Source organism: Diadema antillarum, unplaced genomic scaffold (assembly GCF_040938485.1).
Source record: "Diadema antillarum isolate AM-2024a unplaced genomic scaffold, OU_Dant_1.0 seq00001569_RagTag, whole genome shotgun sequence".
Taxonomy (NCBI): domain Eukaryota; kingdom Metazoa; phylum Echinodermata; class Echinoidea; order Diadematoida; family Diadematidae; genus Diadema; species Diadema antillarum.
Window position 1 is genome coordinate 457,312 of NW_027272290.1, and position 21,477 is coordinate 478,788.

The 21,477-nt window shown below is 39.4% G+C and overlaps 1 protein-coding gene across 1 annotated transcript in view; it reads left to right on the forward strand.

Annotated features, from left to right (window-relative positions):
- LOC139710811 (adhesion G protein-coupled receptor A3-like) overlaps window positions 1–21,477 on the forward strand; it is a 148,287-nt gene that overhangs the window by 91,967 nt on the left and 34,843 nt on the right. The window contains exon 4 of the mRNA XM_071622718.1: window positions 20,691–20,762. Within this exon, the coding sequence (XP_071478819.1) occupies window positions 20,691–20,762 (72 nt within the window). The remainder of the gene's footprint in view (window positions 1–20,690; window positions 20,763–21,477) is intronic.

Here is a 21,477-nt window from a genome sequence, read left to right on the forward strand (position 1 = left end):
GTAGGTTAGTATTCTTGGTCATGCTTGCTAAGCCATGTATCAATTATCAGACCAAGAGGAGGGTGTTGTGTGTCAAATGTTATTAAAAAGTCCTCTGGGTACAGTGGTCGTTTGTTTATGGATTATTCGTTAGGTGAAGAAAAAAAAATGTAAGAGAGAGAAAGATAGGGAGATGCCAAGAGAGAGGCAGAGAGAGAGAGAGAGAGACTGTTTCAATGAAATTTCTGTGCTGTGTTTGAGTATGGAATGGGCATCTTTGGCTAATGACGGGTCACACCATTCGCTGTGGTTGTCATACGATGTCTCGACTCTCTCCCCGTAATCCATCCTAAGCGATGTCATCTCGTCGCTCGCCGTGAAGTGTTATCCCGTGATGGGGAATGCCCAAAGTGTCTGCGAAGGAAGGAGCAAATGAACCAGTGGACCGACTGAAGGAATTGGCGAGTAGAATCCCTGGACTAGTGAATGAACGGCAGACACCTTGCATGAAGGAATGGACCGAAATTGAGATGAGGAAGAAAGAAAAAAAAAGTGGCAAGAGGGAGAGATTGAGATGGGGAGCTGCAAACACAATTAGGAGTGAGGGTGAACTGGGGCTTGAAATTTGACTCCTTTATATGCTTGCGGGAGCAGGAAGTTGACCCCGCAGGAGGACTTCCCCTGGAAAAGAAAAAGAAAATTGATCAAAAAGAATCAATCGCTGTGACTACACGTAAAAATGGAATATTCCGCAAGATGGAGGCATCCTAGATCAGTCACAGACTTCCCAAGTCTTTCTAATACCCGTCTGCATCGGCACCTGTGCCTGCATTTGTCTAGAGATGATGAGTGGACACCTCTGAATTAAGTTCCCCAGTTGTGATACACTTTCCTTGCTTTTCATTTTTGTGTTTAAGTGCATGTGTGTATGGGTTCCTTCCATGACATTTGCTCCTGTGACAATTGCTTCCATGAAATATCTACATGTTAAGCCAAACGTAAATTGTACTTCCAAACATAACCTGAACCCTAATCCCTAATCCCAATCCTCACATCAAACTAAACCTGAAACCGTATCACAACCCTAACCCTAAGTCCTTGGAGAAAATAAGACCAGAGCAATTATTGTTGCAGGAGCAAAAATTGTGTCACCATTTCTATGTCTCTCCCTCTCTCTGTACAGATGTGTGAAGAGTATGCAAATCAGGAGAACAATCACTTTTGCTTGAGTCTTGACCAACAAGCTGGCTTACACCAACAATGAAATGCCTCCGGAATACTTGGTGGACTTTTTGATTAGAGAACTTGAGGTAGTAGGCATGGCAGCAGAAAGAGAAACATAAATGACCAAAAAAAAAAAGGGTCATGCTTGTTTGAATCCATGACAAATAGATGTGATTATCATATAGCATCCCTTCCACCCCCCCCCCCCAAAAAAAAAAACCCCAACAACAACAACATGGTACTGCAGAGTTATATCTTGATGGGTACTGGTGGGGTTTGGATGAAAATCTTCTGTACCACTTGCTGCATGTAACAACATGCATTGTGCAAATGACACATCACCACATTTGAACTGCAGTTTTCAAATGACACAAAAAATATAAAGAAACCTCAAAGATAATTGGAGAAGAAATAGATAAATGAGATGAAACACAGTGAAGAAAAGTCTTCATATGCGAAGTCAATGATTCTTATCAGAATGCAAAAAAAAAAAAACCCAAACAAAAACAAGACAAAACAAAACACCGCAAAGACTTCTGAAACAGTTATGCCTGAATAGCGAGGCTTGAATCATATGGAGTTGGCTAGAGAGATTGTTGATGTTATCCCAGGGTAGTAACACATATTAACTAGAAATCCAATCCCAATGAATAAAAGATCACTTACTAACCTAGTTCAACTGTTCCCCAAATTAGCTTTATTGTACTTCTGCAGTCTTCATGACAGATTTCTGTCCAATTGGGATTTGTGTTATTGCAATCAAGTGGTGTTGCTGTTTGTGTATGTTTGTTTGTTTGTTCATTTTCCATCTGAGAAGATGGCTGGATAGCCCATATTCAGCTTCGTTAAGCTGGTCTTCCATGGGGTCCAGTTGGATTTGAGGTGGGACCACTTCACTGGGTTAAACACCCTGCTCTTTACGATGAATGAATGAAGCGGGATCTTTTACGTGCATGAGTTGTTACTCTCTCATACACGGGACCTCCATTTTATGTTCTATGCGAGGGACAGAGTGTTTTGCCTCTTGCTAATGCTAGAGGGGACGGTATGCTTACACACAACATTGCTCAGTCCAGACTCGGGTTCGAACCCGGGCCGCGTGATCGTGAGGCAGACGCGCTACCGACTGAGCCAACTCACCGCCCTGTATGTGAAGTAAGTAGGCCTACTGCAAGAGAAGAGGAGGAGGAGGAAATAATAATGATAATAATAATAATAAGAAGAAGAAGAAGAAGAAGAAAAAGAAGAAAAAGAATCAACAACAACAACAACACCCAGTACAGCAAGGTGGTTTTACATTATTTACAAGCTTTCAAAATGTATCTTTCATTGTATTGTGATGAATAAACACAGATAAAGTTGCTTTACATCCAACAGCTTATTAATCTTGATGGAGTTTTAATAACAACATGGAACAATGGAAGGTGGGCATTTGGCGTCAGAGATATCAGACTCAAGCAATCCACTCATGTGCCATTATGTCCCTTTGCAAATACAATTATCTGGTTTTGTGGCTGCTGTTTAAAGGTACTGTTTACCTTTGGGAGCAGTGAAGATTTCAAGATATCACATTTGATGCATATGTGTAGGTCTGTTGTGTCACAAAACATTTTAGCACTATTTTAAAGGACTAATGCTGGGTTTTTGTTTCAACAGCAAATGGTAAATTATGACTTTAAGATCATATGTGGGTGTGTATGTGTGTGTGAGTGTGCATTATAGCTAGTGAGGTATAAATGATAGGAAGAGGGAAAGATAAAGAAATAGAAAGGGAGACAAGAGTGAGATAAGAGTGCTATGATACATCTCTTCATCTTACTGTCAAGATGTTAGAAACCAATTACCATCCTGCTCTCTGTCTTAAAGTTTTTGTTTTTCCCCGCAAAGTGACGATTACGAGCAGTGAGTTCATATCTTAGGCTGATCACGTCACAGGCGCTGCCAGCAATGCAGTCAAATGCCCCTCGGGCAGCTGTTCTGAGTCATTTCGATGACTATTCTGCTCATTCTGTCCATCGAATGATGGACGAGAGGGAACCGCCGTTCGAAACGAGCATGTCGCTGCTATTGTTCCCCTTGAGAGCAGAGATGTTGAGTTAATGCATGACACCCAGCGTGTAACGGGAAATCATTGTAAGAGAAAATTCATTGTTGTTGTGCAACATCGATGGCAGTGCACATCAGGTTTTTTTTTCTTTTGGTAGCAAAGAAAATGATTAAGAATTGATGAGTCAAAAATATGAAAAACACAAATTGACTCTTGCTTATGATACTGCACTGATTTCAAGGTTATATAGCATAAACTCAGTAATGGGACAATACATGGTTTCTCATCTAGTCAAACCAACATGTTGGAAAGGGAAATGAAGTCCATCCAGCAATACAGCATGGGAAGTGATGCTTTAGATATAAGAAGTTTGACTATGAATTATTGATTTTGGATGACATACATTCAGCTGAAACTGTAATTTCTGACAAGACTGATTCTGTTGAAAGCCATTTTTTAAATCTCTGACAGTAACTCAAGGAAAACAAAGGACTCTATATAGAATGTAAACTATGGTTGTTTGCTCCCTGCAAGATGGCTACTGTATATCTTCAGCAATTGCACCTTTGACCTCTTTGCTAGTGGCATGCATTGTTGTTTGTTTTTTGTGTTAACTACTTTCCTGTGTCTGAAATTGCAGGTCCATGGTGCGAAATGCTTAAATCTCAGTCTTGAGTGTGTACCTGCACAATGTATGAAATTACTGCCTCACTTCTGATCAGTAGTTGAAGCCTTGCAGTGATATGCTGTAAGCTCCTTTCAAATATAGGAACAAAATATTATGACCATCCTAACCCTTAAGACTTAAATCTCAGTCTTGAGTGTGTACCTGCACTTGTACACACTGATTGAATTGAATTGAATTGAATTGTGTACCTGCACATGTACACACTGATTGAATTGAATTGAATTGAATTGAATTGAATTAATTGAATTGAATGTATGAAATTACTGCCTCACTTCTGATCAGTAGTTGAAGCCTTGCAGTGATATGCTGTAAGCTCCTTTCAAATATAGGAACAAGATATTATGACCATCCTAACCCCACTCCCCCCCCCCCCCTTCCCCATTGTGACCATCACTCTTCTCCAGAGAGTAAACGTGCAATGTGAATTTTTAGCACGCTCTGTAACAAGTGCTTCCCGGGATAAGCAGCACAAGTGTGTGCGGCAGGGATACCATTGACCAGACCCCCCCCCCCCCCACCCCACCCCACATACACTGCTGTGTACCTGCACATGTTATGCACAGAGATTAATGGTATGAGTCATCGTACAGAGGATGAGGGCACGACAGCAGAGGAAATGTAATAACCCCTGCACCCCCCATCTCCCCCTTCCTCTCCGAAGGATGAGCATACAATATGGGAGATGGTCACAGGAATATAATATTCAACATTGTGCCTGGTTAAGCATTATCGGAAAGGAGAAGATGGGAGGAGGGGGGGGGGGATGAAACGTTCAAGAGCGAGGAGAGATATTTTGGGATGCGTGCAGTTGTGAGATGGAGGAATGTAACGAGAGAATGTGAGAGGTGCTACGAGTAAATAAGACTGAGAGAGAGCAAATTAGAAGAGGAGCGAGATAATCGGGAAGGAGAAAAGGATAGAGAGCAAGATGGAAGGGAGAGAGAGAAAAAAAAAAAGGACAACTGAGATTTAGAATTCAAAGTCATACAAATATAGTGAGAAAGGCACACAGCAAGGAACCAGGTCGTGTTAGAAGAACAGAAAGGGGGGGGGGGGGAAGGCAAGAAGTGAAGGAAAGAAATAAAGGTACAGAAATGACAGGCAGACTCAATAGGACGGGTTATTGATGGCAGCAAGAATAATAATATCGCGAGAATTTGGTATCGATATCTGCAAAGTCACCAATCGCATTCATTATGGAAGGGAAATTTGGGAAGGGGAAACGTGAGAATGCATGTGCATGAGAGATTTTGTACCAGACATCAAGGGAGATCTATGAGTGTAATTTGTCTGCTGCGAAGACTTTGCCTCCTTATTTAGTTGTATTTTTATGCCTCCGCCACGAAGTGGTGCCGGAGGCATTATGTTTTCGGGTTGTCCGTCCGTCCGTCCGTCCGTCCGTCCGTCCGTCCTTCTGTCCGTCTGTCCTTCCGTCCTTCCGTCCGTCCGTCCGTCCGTCCGTAATGAATTTTGTGGACAGGGTAACTACCAAAACCTTTTGAGGTATCCTAATGAAACTTGGTATGTATGTGTATTAGGGGGTGAAGTTGTGCCTATCAACTTTTGGGTGCACATGCTCAAGGTCAAAGGTCAAAAGGTCAAGGTCAAATGCTTAAAATTTCACTATTTCCCCCATATCTATGCAATGCCTGAAGATATTTTCTTGAAACTTAGTGTATACATGTATTACCCAATTAAGATTCTCTGGTGAAAGTTTGGGGTCATGAGGTCAAAGGTCAAAAGGTCAAGTAAAATGTTAAAATTTCACTTATTCTCTGTATCTTGGAAATTGTTCAAGGTATCTTCATGGAACATAGTATATATTTAGGGGAATTTAGGGTTCATTGGGTCAAAGGTCAGGGGTCAAAGGTCAAGGGCAATACTTCAAAATTTTACTATTTTCCTTATATTTATGCAATGCCAGCAAGATTATTTTTTTTTTGACTTGATGTATGCATGTATAACCCAATAGAGATTCTCTGGGATTTTTTTTTTTTTGCCAAGAAGGTCAAAGGTCAAAAGGTCAATGTTCATTACAGAAATTGCACTTTTTCTCCATACCTTGAAAATTACTCATGGTGCATAAACTTATGAAAGGGTCAAAGTCAAGTTAAAGTTCTTAAATCCCCAAATACATGCTCTCCTATTCATCCAATTAAACATAGGTCAAGGAAGGTAAACATTCAATACATTTGTGGCAAACATGTCATTTTGATATTTTGCCAATTTTGTGAAAATGTAATCACACATTGTCCACATGTACTATAGACCTATTAGGAGAATCATGCATTATGGCGGAGGCATACCAGTCGCCATAGCGACATTTCTAGTTTTTAAATATCGTGTTTCTTTATACGTTCATTACCGAATATGATTCACTCATTTACGTGGGATAAAGATGAGATAATTCCCAAGACATTGTTGCGCCAGACATGAGACGGATTATGTTACACCCCATGTGCTCATCATCGTGTGTCGTTCAGACGGCAGTTCCACCCACTGGGCTCCCCATCCTCTTGACAACTCTACACCAAAAGAGACGCGCTTCACTGGGAGAATGATGCTGATTTAAGTTGAGATAGAGCAGGGGGCAAAGACAGAGAATGATAAAAGGAAGAAAAAAATTGGTGCAATCTATGTCATGGTGTGATTGTCCCTGGAAGGCAGCTAATCTGAGTCATAAATGGTACTTGATGAGCTCCCTGTGAAGGCAAGAGTGAATTTATGTCTGTTTTCTGTCCCTTATACTGGCGCTGTTTGATTTATTCTTTCTCATCCCTAAACTGCTCAACATTGCAGTCAAAGACTTAAATAATCAGCAGTTTTTACCATCAAAACTTTGGGCACACTGGAATTATAGAGAGAAAAAAAAAATGTGGGAGGGGGAAGGGCGTGATGGGGTTAATCACTTACCGATGGCAATAATTTTGCTTTACTCCAATCATTCTTAATTTGGCATTGTCTGCAATGCAAGATTCAATGTCGTATGTGTTACCACTGTTTCCTGCAGATGTAATGAAAAATTCTGCTATCAGGTGTATGTAGCTTTTCAAGAAAAGCTAGAAAAATAGAGAATACGGATGAAAAAAAAGAAAGAAAAAAAGAAAGAACAAGAGAGAAAGAGAGAGGTCAAATGGAACACGAACAATCAGAAAGCATTGTCGGGGTCTTGCGGCCGCGGATGCAGCGACTGCGGATATCCGCAAATTGTTGTGCATCCATCATGGGCAGGGATAACAGGTGTGATTGTTGTCCCCTTCGGGAGGAATAGTCGGGGCTTGCTTTTTCGGTCGAGATTTCTGGCAAATTGAGATTGTTCAATTTGGCCCGCGCGAGTGACGTCAGCCGAAATTGCCGTTTCATTGCGTGTGACAAACCCATTTAGGGCTGCAGTGGGAAGCCCTGTTGTAGAGTCTTGCTGCGTTGTGCACAGCCCACTTCGGTAGCATGGAGTAAATGTATGCAAACACTCTTGTAGGCATATACACACACCTGATGTAATATTGGATCACTGCAGTGGTGAAGCTCATGTAGTGATGTCGTATAAGCCACTCGTGGAGTGTATTGCAAGTATTTCTCTTTGTATTTCATAAATATATATTCATTCCTATTTAGTCATTTGCAATGAAAAGCACACATTCCCATGACTTATTGCTGATATGCATTTGTGTATGAGAAGGGTAATATCCCCCGCCCCCCCCCCCCCCCCCCATCTGATGGGGATAAGTCAAGTCTTCACTCATTATACTAGAAAAGCTAAAATAGTGTCGAATTACCTTTCTGTGCTATTTTTGTATCATTAAATCCCAAACTCATTCAGCCTTCTTCTTATTCAGTAATGATGGCACCAAAACTGTAAAAATCCATAACAATCACCTATTGAGGTGCATGTAACACACCAATTTGCCTCCCTGAGACATATGTGGCTCATCAAAACTGTCATGATCTTACATGTAAGTGTTGACAATAATGACAGATGTGATACTAAGAGTGTTTTACATAGTTTTTACACTAATACCAGAAGAAAATACTGTAAACGCCATTTATTTCGTGAGTCTAAATTTTCGCGAATCGGGAAATCCCGACGATTTCGAGAGTGGTTGAATTCGCGATCGTGGAGTCCTGTACTGAACGGAGAAATGTACATGTGGGCAATTCCGCAGTTAGGTGGACATGACATGGATAAAAGAAATGTGCCTCTTTATCTTACTCCTTGATTTAGGTATCAACTAATGCCATGGATGTTCATCAATCATTTAGGTCTTTCAAATTCAGTAGATTTTATTTTTCGTATTTATTGATTTTGCGAGATCTAAAACCATCATCTAAAATGTACATGTGGGACTGGGGATGCTGAAATTCACTTAAATGCAAATTACAGTGGGTTCCTTAGAAATTTTTTCCTCCAAGCTTTGCTAAAGGGTAAAAGATGAATACATTTAAACACTCCAGAAGTCATGTGACATTTTGTCAATTACAAAAGGGTGAAATGACCTGCGGAATTACTCCGGACAAATGTAACGTTACTAACCGTAACGTTACTAACCATGCTTTTGGGGGTCTAGCTAAAAAATCATCGGTCGAACTGCTAAAAACATTTGCATGAACATTTGTCATGATGCAATAATTGAAATTAATGCAACACGTTGTTTGAAGTCACTTGAATTTTTGCACACTTTTTGTAACAAGACATTGATTTTTTTGTCATGTCCTTTTTGCGTAACGTTACTAACCAGCCCTTTAAGTTGCCATAGCAATTCTAATATTTCTTGGATTGTATTCATTCTTTTCTGTATCATAAACATGGGAAGGATGAATATGTTTTTGACATAATTTTGACTTGAAATGAATAAATGGTAATTTTGTAGTAAAAACAAATATCTAAATTTGTTCAAATGTAACGTTACTAACCGCGGAATTGCCCATGTGTACGTCACATTCACATCGGGATCAGAGTCAATATTTTCACGTGTCTTTAATTTCGCATATAGCACCCGACTTGCAAAATTCACGAAAATAAAAACCTTGCAAAATACTCGGCATATACAGTATTCCAAAAGCCATCACGTTTTTACATTGTAAATGCATATATACAATGTTCATATTTACATACCTATACATAAATTTAGTAATTAATCCATAGTCCATGTTTGTTCTGGCACATCTGTTATACATCATGCATTTCATATTTTTTGTTTTCACTTTTCAGATCTTAAATAGCACAAGTCTCCATAAGGCAGGTATTCATGTACAGATATCATATTTTCCCAGGATGACATGGCCTTTGTGGGGACTGATCTCCCTTGTGGTATCGCCATATCAATGTCATGTCTATGGTGTTTTTAAATGGCATCACACAGAAACACATTCTATTTAGTATAGCATATAATACCAGGTTGTTCAGTGAATGTTTGTGTGAGTAATCAAATGTTGCCATGGTAATGTAATATGGAGGTTCCTGAATCTGAGAGGACCAACAGAGATGGTTCAGTGGACAGCTGCAGTCTTCACATTCGACAATTAAGGGAATGCATTGCAGGATGCTACATAACTTTATTTTACCACTTGCCCAGTCGGGCAAGCAGACTTTCAAATTTGCTGTGAAACACTTGCCCGAATAGTAATTTTACTTGCCCGAAAAGAAAGTAAAAAAAAAAAAAATATAAGGAAATAATTTAGAAAATCATGTTTAAGTCAAGGACTCAATAAAACACTATCATTTTGAATAAACAGCACAGCAAACTTGGTCTGATCATGTGTTGCCGTTGAAATGCATTGGGGCTTCTTCACGTAAGTGTTGGAAAGTTGCTGAAATGATGTGTTGCATCACTAAACAGCCGTTATCGTTTGGCTTCTGTATGGTTGATTTTGTGGGTTTGTTGGGGGAATAAGTGAAAAAAATGTATCTTCAAAACTTTTTTGCTTGCCCAATTCGGGCAAGCATTTGTTCTCAATGTTCAAAAATGCTTGCCCGAATTTGATTTTCTCTTGCCCCGGGCAATCGGGCAAGTGCTTATGTAGCATCCTGCATTGTAGTTACCATGTAGTGGTTTATAGAAGATGATTTGATGTGATGTCTGCTGCCATCTATTGATTGAAGCTTTGGAGGCATTGACGTGGAAGAAACATGCAGAAAAGTTGTACTCTAAAGCAAGAATTTTTTTTTCTTTTCAGATTTGAGCTGATGTCCTTTGTCGCAGCATGAAATTTTAACGAATTTGCCGCGGCCATTAAATGCATACAGTGTAGACAAGAACTTTCATGTGCATCTTAATTTTGCGAATCTTGACTCTCGCAGTATTGGCAAAATTGAAAACGCATGCATGAAATTTGTGGTTTTACAGTAGTCATTTTTTAAAAATCATTTTGTCCGATGTCTAGATTCCTTTTATCCACATTGGTGAGTCTTATCTATGTTACCCCATTCCTTGTAATCTGTTCATGTATCCTCATTTTAGAACATCTACAATTTGTTCATCATGTTTCTATTTCCGTTTGGTCAAATAAATGATAATGATTATGGCAAGGATGCCAAAGTAGAGAAGGCAATATGGATGGCAGGGGTTATGTTTATCACTGGTTTAGTTGTGCCAGTCTGCATAGAAGCCACTTGGGAGGTGATAACAATCTGATCAAATACAATCCAACACGCTAGAATAGATAACCAAGTTGAATTGATTTGTGATACAGGATTTATGCCTGATCTTCTGGGGGGTGTTTCATCAATGTTTGTCAGTGCTGACAACTTGAATCACCATAGTAACAGTCAGTGACCAGAGCATCTCAGCCAATCAAAACCAAGGATTTTGCTGAAATTGTCCGCACTGACAGTTGTCAGCGCTGACAAACGTTGATGAAACACCCCCCTGGTCTATATGCTAGGATGTTTAAAAAAGAGAAAAAAATATGGTATCTACGTGGCATGAATAGGGCTGAATGTAGGATAGTGTTTGACTTTCATTTGTGCACCAGGAGAATGGAGCCTAAGTGCATTCCTGTTACCAATAATTCCCTTTTGAGAATTTGCAGAGAGCAGGTGCAGATATAGAAATCCTGGAGATTGATTACCATTTTTTTCTTTCTTTTTTATTTTGCATGTGTCTGAAATTTGATTGCAAGACATTTGTGCCTGGTATAAGAAGATTGCTTCCACTACACTTACCCTTTCATATTATGTTCCTGGAAGAAGAAACTCTCACACTCGTACCTTTTGCAGTGCTTTCCAGAAAATGATGGCTGGCTTGAGCCACTTCTTCAGTCACAGAATGAGCTCTCTCGGAAAAAGAAAGAGAGAAATGATCTAGCATTGATACTGAAAAAAAGAAGAAGAGAAAATTATATGTTTCCCCTAGATATGGTTGTGATTATGTTTTCATCTTTTTTTTTTTTTGGGGGGGGGGGTAGAATAAAGCCCACAATATTTACGTTTTGTTCTCTCATAATAGTCTGTGTAGTTCCTGTTGCTACAATGCTGCTCTTCTTCCCAGGGGTGCTCCGAGGGATTTGGTCTTACGAGCGCTAAAACCTCCCCATAAGAGGGAGGCTCTGGCCACTGGTCTCCTTATCAGCGAGCAAAGCTGTTGATAATGAGAAAATCAAATTTGCTCAGTGAATCACCGACCAGATAAAGCTGGGTATCTCAGAGGTAAAGAGATGAAAATAAAAGATAATGCACATTTTTTTCTTTTTTTTTTGTAAAGACTGGAGGGCATTTTTCATCAAAGCACTGTTCACATCAGTACCATTCCAGTCATTTTTATAACGACAGTCTTTGATAAAGATTCAGCTGCAGTTCCAGTGTGAACAAGGTGTTTGCACAAGAAGTCATTCACCTTCAACTCAAACTCTATTGGTATATTTTCATGAGATGAAAGGGATATACCTCAAATCCAGCCCCATATTTTCTCCCTTTTATTGTAAATGATGCAAATATGCATCTACCCACGTAATGACGCTTGAGCAGTCAAATGACTCGTGACATTTTCATCGAAGTGACTAATTTGTGAAAGCAGGTTAGCATCAATATTTTGACCCTGCATATACGTGTATGGGACAATAGCATCTGTGTGTATGTATGTATGTGTGTGTGATTGCTGTATAAGGGCAGAATTTAGCAGGGTACTGAGTAAAAAGTCTGTATTGCTAAACTGGTTTTATGATGGAAACATGGGTTGTACATGTATGTTATGTTAAACCGGGGATAACAGGAAACATGTCATCCTTTGCTCACGTGAGATGAAGAACATGAGCCCTGTATTATATATCAAAAAAAAAAAATGAATTCATCGTGGAATGAAATAAATTATTAGATACAGAGATGGAGTCAGCAGTTTGTGTAGTGCACCAATGTTTCAGTTTCTAATTGATTCTATACAGCATGTAGTGTACAGCCCATGTATGGTACAGTGTATAAAGAACTGCACAGTGTATGGCATAGTGTATTGTGTAGTGTACGGTGTAGTCAACAGCATGGTGTATGGTTTTGTGTATATCGTAGCACACACTGTTCAAGTGTAGTTAGCATACATCAGTGTATAGGGCCTACAGTATAGTTTACCACAAAGTATACAGCATAGAGCATTGCACAGTCTGATGTTCAGCAGATGTAGTTTTCTGAAGTCAAGAAGGATACTTTTAAATACAGATCAAACTCTTTTTTTTTTCTAGGGTACTTAAGAAATGTTGGGTGTTTTTTTTTCATGACTACCTCAGTTTATAACCTACAGGCTGTTGGAAGTAATTCTACTCCCTGTCTATCTCTGCATTGTTTTTCTGCATCCCCATAACTCCTCATCCAGGGCAAATGATACTGAAATGATTTATATCAAATATATCAGCAGTCTGTGGCTCCATTAACATGGATGAATGTGTGTCGCTTGTTTCAGGCCATGTCTGATTTCCTCCACTCATCACATCTTGTGCCAAGTTTCGTCATGGAAACGCTGCCACACTATCATGATGCGGATGATGCTGATGATGATGAGGATGATGAAGATGATGATTAAGCCGAGCAAAGCAGATTGAGTCAAATTGTTCTGCTGCCTGGGATATTCCTTTCAATTTTCAGAAAATATGGTCCAGAGTTGAGATACAATGAGAACTCTGCCAAATATTAAAGAGACGGAGAGAGAGAAAAAAAAAGAAGAAGAAAATGAAATCAGATTCAATTCTGATGAAAATTTGAAATTCATTTAGATGGAGACATAAGATGTGGAGTAGTGTAGAGATGCGTCAGAAGTCTGGGCGGTCTTCGACATTTGAGGCTCATCGTCGAGAATATTGCCCTGGTTTCAGGATGCAGTCGTGGTGTGCCAAAAAGTAGAGAAAGATAAAAAGAGAGGAAAACAAGACAGTGAGTGCAAAAGGCAGGATCAGAGCGATACAATCCCTAATAATGAATTTCATAAGAAGTCATTTCGTGTTGACAGATGCACTGCTTCAATTTTCATTCACTAGATCAATACTCGTCCTCCCAGCCACTGCCAGCCACCTCAATATTTTGTGGCAAACTTCTTCATTCTTATTTCTTTATCCTTGTTTTTTGAGCTGAAATATGTCACTTTATCCTTCAGCTTGGTGGCACATTTATCTAGGCCCCTTTTGCTTGCTCTCTCTCTCTCTCTCTCTTTAAGGATTTCCAAATCAATTACAGTTTTGATTCATGCATTCCACTCTTTTCATTCTTAAAACGCATTGACAGGCGGAAGACAGAGGTTTGATAAATACGCAGAAAATCTGCAGCAGTAGAGTTCTCATTCTGTTTGTCGAAGTATGTCAAGAATGATGATAGACTTTTTTGGGATTACCATACAGAGTTAATGAGCAGAAATTTGCAGAAAAATTCTACCATTATTGAGTCAGTGACAGTTCTCTTCGTAGCATTATTACGCTCATCATTGTTGTCATCCATACTGTCATCCTTCTGATTTCATGCTTTTCTGTCTAAAAGTTTTGGTTGTTTGGTTGTTCTGTCTTTCTTTATTTCTCCTCCTTTTCCTCTTCTTTCTCCTCCTGGCCTTTTGGCCTTCTCCTTGTTTCTCCAAATGACGACTGTTCCCATCGTTACGGGCCTCAAGGGAGCATCTGGTTAGTTTGCATAATCAGTGTCATTAGTGGTAATTGCCTTTTCTTACTGGAGCTCAGAAGCAATTCGGCTGGAGGCACATACAGGCCTATTTGGGTCAGACAATGTAACTGGGTCAGGAGGTGGTAATCACTGTACCCTTTCCTGATTTTTTTTTTTTTTGCCCAAAGTGGACCATACATGTACCAAGTTTTCCAGGTTGTTACCTTCTATTCCGAACCCCCTCACAACCTCCACCACTTTTCATCTCAAGGCATCACTTTTTTTTTCCCATACCCCTGGAATAGCTTTGGCTCAGAATTCATCTCAAACCATCTAATGGGATTGGTAGTGAAAGAAAAAAAAAGACATGCCTCCTCTAATTGCCTCTTCTAGTTGCTTCTAGAATGAAACTGTCCAATTTGAATATAATGTTGTGCCAGAAAAATAAGTGAGATGTTGTTGATGTTATAACATGCTTCTTTGTCATTCTGCATGTACCCCCCCATATTACAAAACAACAGAGGGCAGTGAGATCAACGGTTTTCCTTCTTATGCAAATGGGCATTACATGTATAAGCAGAACCATGAATATGTTCTGTGCATGAGGATTTTACAGCCCTCCCCCCCCCCCCCCAGAAAAAAAGAAAGACAACAACAAACAAACAAAGGAATAATAGGCAGGGATCAGGTTTATATAAGTTTTGTGTTGATGGCCTTAAAAAACAGAAGAAGAACATGGTGCTCTTTGGTTTGCGTGGCTTTTGATATCTTTATAATTTTGCTTTACTGATTCTAGCCGACAATCAAGAATACATAGGCATTTGTAGAATAAAGCAACCACTAAAAAATGTTGACCTTTGAAACTATACATAGGCTTTAGATTTTTTTTTCTGGAAAATCATGGTTTATGATTTGGAGTGGAGTAAAAGTTTCATATCCAACATACACCTGCTTTGAGTGATGAAAAGAGGAAATATACCAAGGCAATGTTTGCATCCATTCTGCCATATAGACTATCTTGTATGTTCATGACAGTTGAAAAATGAATAGGATTTATTTTCTTTCTTTACTTTCCTCTTTTGAATGAAGATGATGCTTTATTGTCACAGTGAGGAAGCAATCCTCACCAGAAACCATGGGGTCGGGAGAAGAAAAGGGTTTTCCCCCCAGTTGAGACGTTGAAGTATCCTGCCATTAACTGCAAATGAATAATTTGCATTGAAAACACATCAGGGGCAATATTTTTGCCATATATGAAAAAAAAAATTAGATATTCATTTATCTTTTCGCAGAAGATAACTTGATGCTTGTAGTCACTCAAAGAATGTTGATTATTATTCGAGGAAATCTTGAGCTTTCTCTGCTGCATGTGAGATTTATATGATCAAAAGATTTGATACGTGAAATTTTCTGTCCAATGTAATCTGCTGGGTGATTTATATATTTCATATATATATATATATATATATATATATATATATATATATATATTTTCATGTGTGTCATTATAATCAAGATGAATACCAAAGGAGCTGCCATCATTAAAGGACAAGTTTACCTTCATATACATGTGAATTGAGTAAATTCAGCAATATTAGTAGAACATATCAGCGAAAGTTTGGGGAAAATCTGACAGTCCGTTCAAAAGTAATTAATTTTTAAAGTATCTGCACAGTCACTGCCGGATGAGGAGACTACCACAGTGTATGATGTTGTATGCGTAGAACGATATAAGGAAAATATGAAGAGAAATTCATAAAATTTTATTTTTTGAAAAAAGTGCACATTTCCTTGACTTGTCACTGACTTATATTAAGGGTAATATTATTCCCCCTGCCTTCTGAAAGAGGCAAGTCAAGTGTTCTCTTGTTATGCGAGAAAAGTGAAAACATGTTGAATTTTCTTTACATTATCTTTATATTGTTGTACACATGTGACATCACAAGTTGTAGTAGTCTTCTCATCCAGCAGGGACTGAGCAGAAACTTCAAAAATTCATAACTTTTGAACAGATTGTCCGATTTTCCTCAAACTCTTACTGATGTGTTCTGCTAATATTGCTGCATTCACTCAATCCACATATCTATGAAGGTGAACTTGTCCTTTAAAGTTACAGCATTGTTTTGGTATCAAGTGACTTTGGCGAGTCACCAATATCCTCCTTGGCAAGTCCTTTGGAGGAGATATTCAGTTTGCTCTCCCCAGACTATGCAAGACTTCAAAGAAATTAAATCCATTATTCATAGACCCCATTGCAAAGCAATGAAATCATTTTGCCATAGCTCACAAGGAAATCTTATTAGTTTTAAATCCAATTTTCCAGAGATGAGGCCCATATGATTGCCACAGTTTTCTATGAGATCATTTTCTGAGAGTTACAAGTAACAAGACAAAGCAAATACTATATATTGGACTTGCAATAGAATGAAGGCATTCATAAAAGAATGTGAACATTATTCGTGCATCATATAACTTATTCTTTCCTCATCATTGTGAACAAAAGCTCCTTTATGATCAATTAATTTTTTTGCCTTAAGTAATAAAAGTCGATTTGAGGAACAAAGTAGGAAATAGTTTTCCTTTTAAATCTGGAATTGGCAGAGCTAGCATGACATTTGTTTAGGAAACCTCATGGCTTGTTCTCCATGAGTGGCCCCAAGCATAGAGGATGTGCGAGGAAATTGTTTTGGCAAGACCATGAGATGAAAATTGAGGTGCAAGACTAGCGTTTAGAAATGTGTCTCTAGCCCCATTTCTGATATACAATGTGGTCCTGTTGTTGGTCTCAACATTGTAAACTAAATGTTAGCAGAATTTCACAGGATAGGCAAGTGATGATGATCTTGAATAGCAGGAGAAGCTTGAAACAATTAAAGGAAGGACAGTGAATCAGGAATAGATGAAATAAAATGACCAAAGGGTTTTTTGTTATGATTCGAGGAGGGGAAAAATGTAAGTTTTGAAAGTGAAATGGATAAAGATACAGAGGAAAATGGCCGAGGGCAAATCTGTATAGACAGAGAGAGAGAGAAATGGGAATGAAGATGCTGAGAATGTTGCCGTTTTTTGGATGGCATCCCAAAGCTCAATCGGCAGCCCGGGCCTCAGAGCTGGACAAATCAATAATTGTTTGGCAAGGAGCATGAGTCAGTCGGATTACAGATTGACAGGGGCAAGATGTCGGATACGAGAGGCATCGAGCGAGAAAAAAAAAATCAGAGCCAAGATGTCCCACACCTTCCCCCTCCTCTCACCGTGGCAACGGGAGATGTAATTGCCAGCTCCAAGGGCCTCTGGCTTTAATTCCTCCCTCTCCCCCTGGAAGGGTGATGAGCAAACGGGGAAAGGAAGGGAATTGAATGTTCACAACTCTTCCGGGGCAAAGCCAAGGAAAATTGACTCCAGGGCTGTGGAAGCTTGGCATTCTGGAGCAATGGGGGAGGGGGGGGGGGGGCGGGGGGAGAAGGAGGAGGTGGACGAGAAAGATGGAGGAGAGACCTGAGGAAGTGAAAACGGCTTCAAGGTCGGGTAAGCGGGGAGGATAATTCATTGGTATTGATCTTTGCGTCCTCATCCCCTGCTGCTCACTAACGAGACGGAATTGTATATTGGTGTCAGCACTGCTGCTTCATCTCGGGGAAAGTGTTGAGTGTGTTCCAGTGTGTGTGCTTGAGAGAGTGAGAGACACACAACACACACACACACAAATAAATGGATGTTTCACACTGATGGAAAGAACTTGTTTTAAATCATGTTTGTAAGTGCTCAGACACTAATGTGAGTCTTCTTGCCAGCCCCTATGAAAGTGTGAGCTATATCCCACACGACAGTACTGTAAAACGTAATATTTTCGCGGCATGAAATTTTCGCAAATGGGAGCCAATGGCCTTATTCGCGTCATGAAATTTTCGCGAGTTGCCTCTGACATTCAATGCATGTAGTGTAGACAAGATCTTTAGTGTGCATTTTAATTTCGCAAAACTCGGCTCTTGCAAAATTCATGAAATTAAAATGCATGCGAACATTACTCGTTTTACAGTAACTGTGCCATAAACTCAGTGGCTTTCAACCAAAGGCAACTCTTGACATACCCACAAGTAAGAGTACATACCCATGTAGGGTACATGTACCTGCACTATGACAAAAGTGATTACAAGGTCAATGTACACGTTGTAGGCCCTGCCTCGATATCGCATTAATATCTATAGTAAAGCCATTCAGACTACAACTGCAGGATGAACCAAAACTCAAATGTTATAAACAGAAGACACCTCTATACCGCAATTGGCCCCACTTGACTTGAAAAATGTGTTGCGGAAAAAAGTGATTCGGTTTCAAGTTTGCCTTTTGAGTTAGAAGAACCGGACTTGATTGGAGTGGCAAGGTGTGAGTGAAGAGGAAGAGGATAAGATAAACATGCAAAGTAAACAGTGTTTTAAGGAGGAGTGGGAAAGGTCCCATCTAGCTCCCTTGCGTGATATGGCGGTCTTCTTGGTGCTCAAACTCATATCAGTTTGCCACTGGCATTCAAATCCCTCTCCATTCTCATGTCCTGCAAGGAGGATGAATTTCTACTTTTCATTCTTCCCACCAGTGCAGTGGTGCGAAAGTGGCTTGTCTTTGCACTTGCTGTCACCGCAGCAAAGCCATGTCGGCATGGGAGCAGTCTCGAGAATTCAGATAGTTGATGTTAGGCTTACTATGGCATCCTAATGCAGCAGTATGGCTGGAAGAAAAGATTTACTTGTCGAGTCTTGGCCAGGATTCCAAAACAATCTGAAGGGTACTTCAGTAATGGGGAGAAGAAACAAGCAAACACAAAATGGTGATGTGTAATACATTGCATGCTGATCAATTTTTCAATGTTCTTCACGAATTTTAATAAAAGTAGCAGAAAGAAATTATGAAATATGGATACCTGACAAATACAATTATATAATATGCTGGTCAGAAATGTACACAGCACAGACGACTCAATTTGCGTGCAAGATACGGAAATTGCTCGCAGATTCAATACATTCGGCAACTAATGGTATTCCCCATCAGCAATGCATGGGTTAAACATTCGCCTTCTTCGATTTCTGAAGACGCAGGGCCGTTCTTCCTGGGGAGGGCCACAGGCTCTGAGCTCGCATGTTTTCACTCATGTTCACACCCAATGAAAACACTGCAATTCCTCAAAACCTCCTGGCATTTCTGGGGCATGTAATGCACCGGTGGAACTGACTTTAATATTTCCCTGGTCCCCAGCTTGCTGTGAGCATTTCTCAGTCCCACAGGAACTTGCAAGTAGTGATACATGGACAATACTCAATGAGATTTCATGCCACCAGATTTTACACTTTATTAGAAAACTTAGTGTTGAAAGCTCAATGCATTTTTGCGAAATCAAAGAACAGGTTGGGAGTTGAGATCTCAGGGTTTTGTACAATGCATGTACAGTCAAAAAATATCAAGTAAAGCTTCACAGAATTGGAAAACTTGTATTTTTTGTAAGTGTGAATGATCCTGGGGACAGATACGTCACAAGGTTCCTTCCTTTTCAACATTAATTCTTGCAATGTGTATATCAAAGTGTCACCTGTTTGATTAAAGGACAAGTTCACCTTCATAAACATAAGGATTGAGAGAATGTAGCAATATTAGTAGAACACATCATTGAAAGTTTGAGGAAAATCAGACAATCCGTTCAAAAGTTATGAATTTTTGAAGTTTTTGTGCAGTACCCGCTGGATGAGAAGACTACTGCAGTGTATGAATAACTTAGATGTCACATGCGTACAACAATATAAGGAAAATATAAAGAGAATTTCACAAAATTCCATCTTTTGTAAAAAGTACACATTCCCCTGACTCGTTACCGACAAATGTTATGGGTAATATTATTCCCCCTGCCTTTAGAAAGAGGCAAGTCAAGCGCTCGTTTATTATGCGAAAAAAGTGAAAATATGTTGAATTTTCTTTTACATTTTTTTTATACTGTTGTACGCATATGACTCACAAGCTGTACTAGTCTCCTCATCCAGCGGTTCCAACACAAAAATTTAAAAAATTCATAACTTCTGCATCGATTGTCCAATTTTCCTCAAACTTTCACTGATGTGTTCTACTAATATTGTTGCATTTTCTCAATCCTTATGTTTATGAAGGTGAACTTGTCCTTTAAGCATGCAAAAACATTTCCATTACTATTATACATTTGTGTTTAAGAATCTATCATTTACAGTGGACATATCTACAGTTGTCACCTACTTGTACATAATACATTTCCACCCACACCCCAAACCATGAATTGGATTTTTAGTTAACAGTCTTTATGTGATTACAGCCAATGATTCATTTACATTGCACATGTAGAGTGTAGTTTTTGTACAGTGATGAGAGATCAGGGAAATATGATCAAATATAACAAAAAATGTATTCTCTTTTTTCCGTATCCTAATTTGATTGACAAACCATCATAATGTATTGTAATGTGCACCACATGTTTTTGCCTCTCCTTGAAAAGTCATTGTAGAAATCTCCTGTCAAATGACTAGTATCTCATCTCAGGTTTGCGTCTATCTTTATGGTGTTTCCCCAGATAGTTTATGTTGCATGCACATTTTAGCTTGATTTAACACATTCTGCTTTATTTTTTGTTTCTATTCATTTGAATGTCTATTTGTCTTCTTCTTCTTCTGCAGAGATCTGTCTCACAACCGGCTGGGAAGTGTCAACAATACCATGTTCATTGGATTGGGCTCGGTGACAACTCTGTGAGTATGATCTTTCTGTGATGTGAATACAGCAAGCACACTCCAATTAAGACGTTAATCCCGCTCATGGCTGAATACCCACATATCGTTCAGACAGTAGTGTAATATTAGAGATGAATATGACATGGTGGTTTTCCGCATAGCCATCTGAGCATCACTGTGAATTGTTTGTAAGTGAGTGGCAGGATATGATCCAAGGATTTAGTTGGCAACGTGTGGGTTTCTATTGCTGTTGTTTTGTATAATGTACATGCAGGCTCTTGTTTTCATTGCTTGATGTCTTGATGATTGGTTTGAAAAATAATTGTCCCTTGAGCCAAATGACATCTTGAAGCAAGCACTTGGACTGCGTTTAAGCACTCAAAAGCGAACCAAAGTGAACCAAATCATACCATACCATACCATACCATACCATACCATACCATGCCAGATTTGGAGCATTTGAGTACTCTTTGGAGAAAGCATACCTCATGAGTTATTTTTGGACTGGAGTCAGAGGGAGTCGTATGTTTTGTAGCAACAATGTCATGCACCTGGCAAGCTTTAATACACTTCTTACAGGTGTCCCTAACAAAGAGAATCAACTCTTCGTGTTATATTCTTCTCATGCCAACTTCTGGCACTTACTCTATGCTTTTGGAGCACATTGGGAAGTGTCCCGAGAAGTGGTCAACTTTTGCAGTAAGGTACTGTACACTTCATGAGCGTTTGAGTG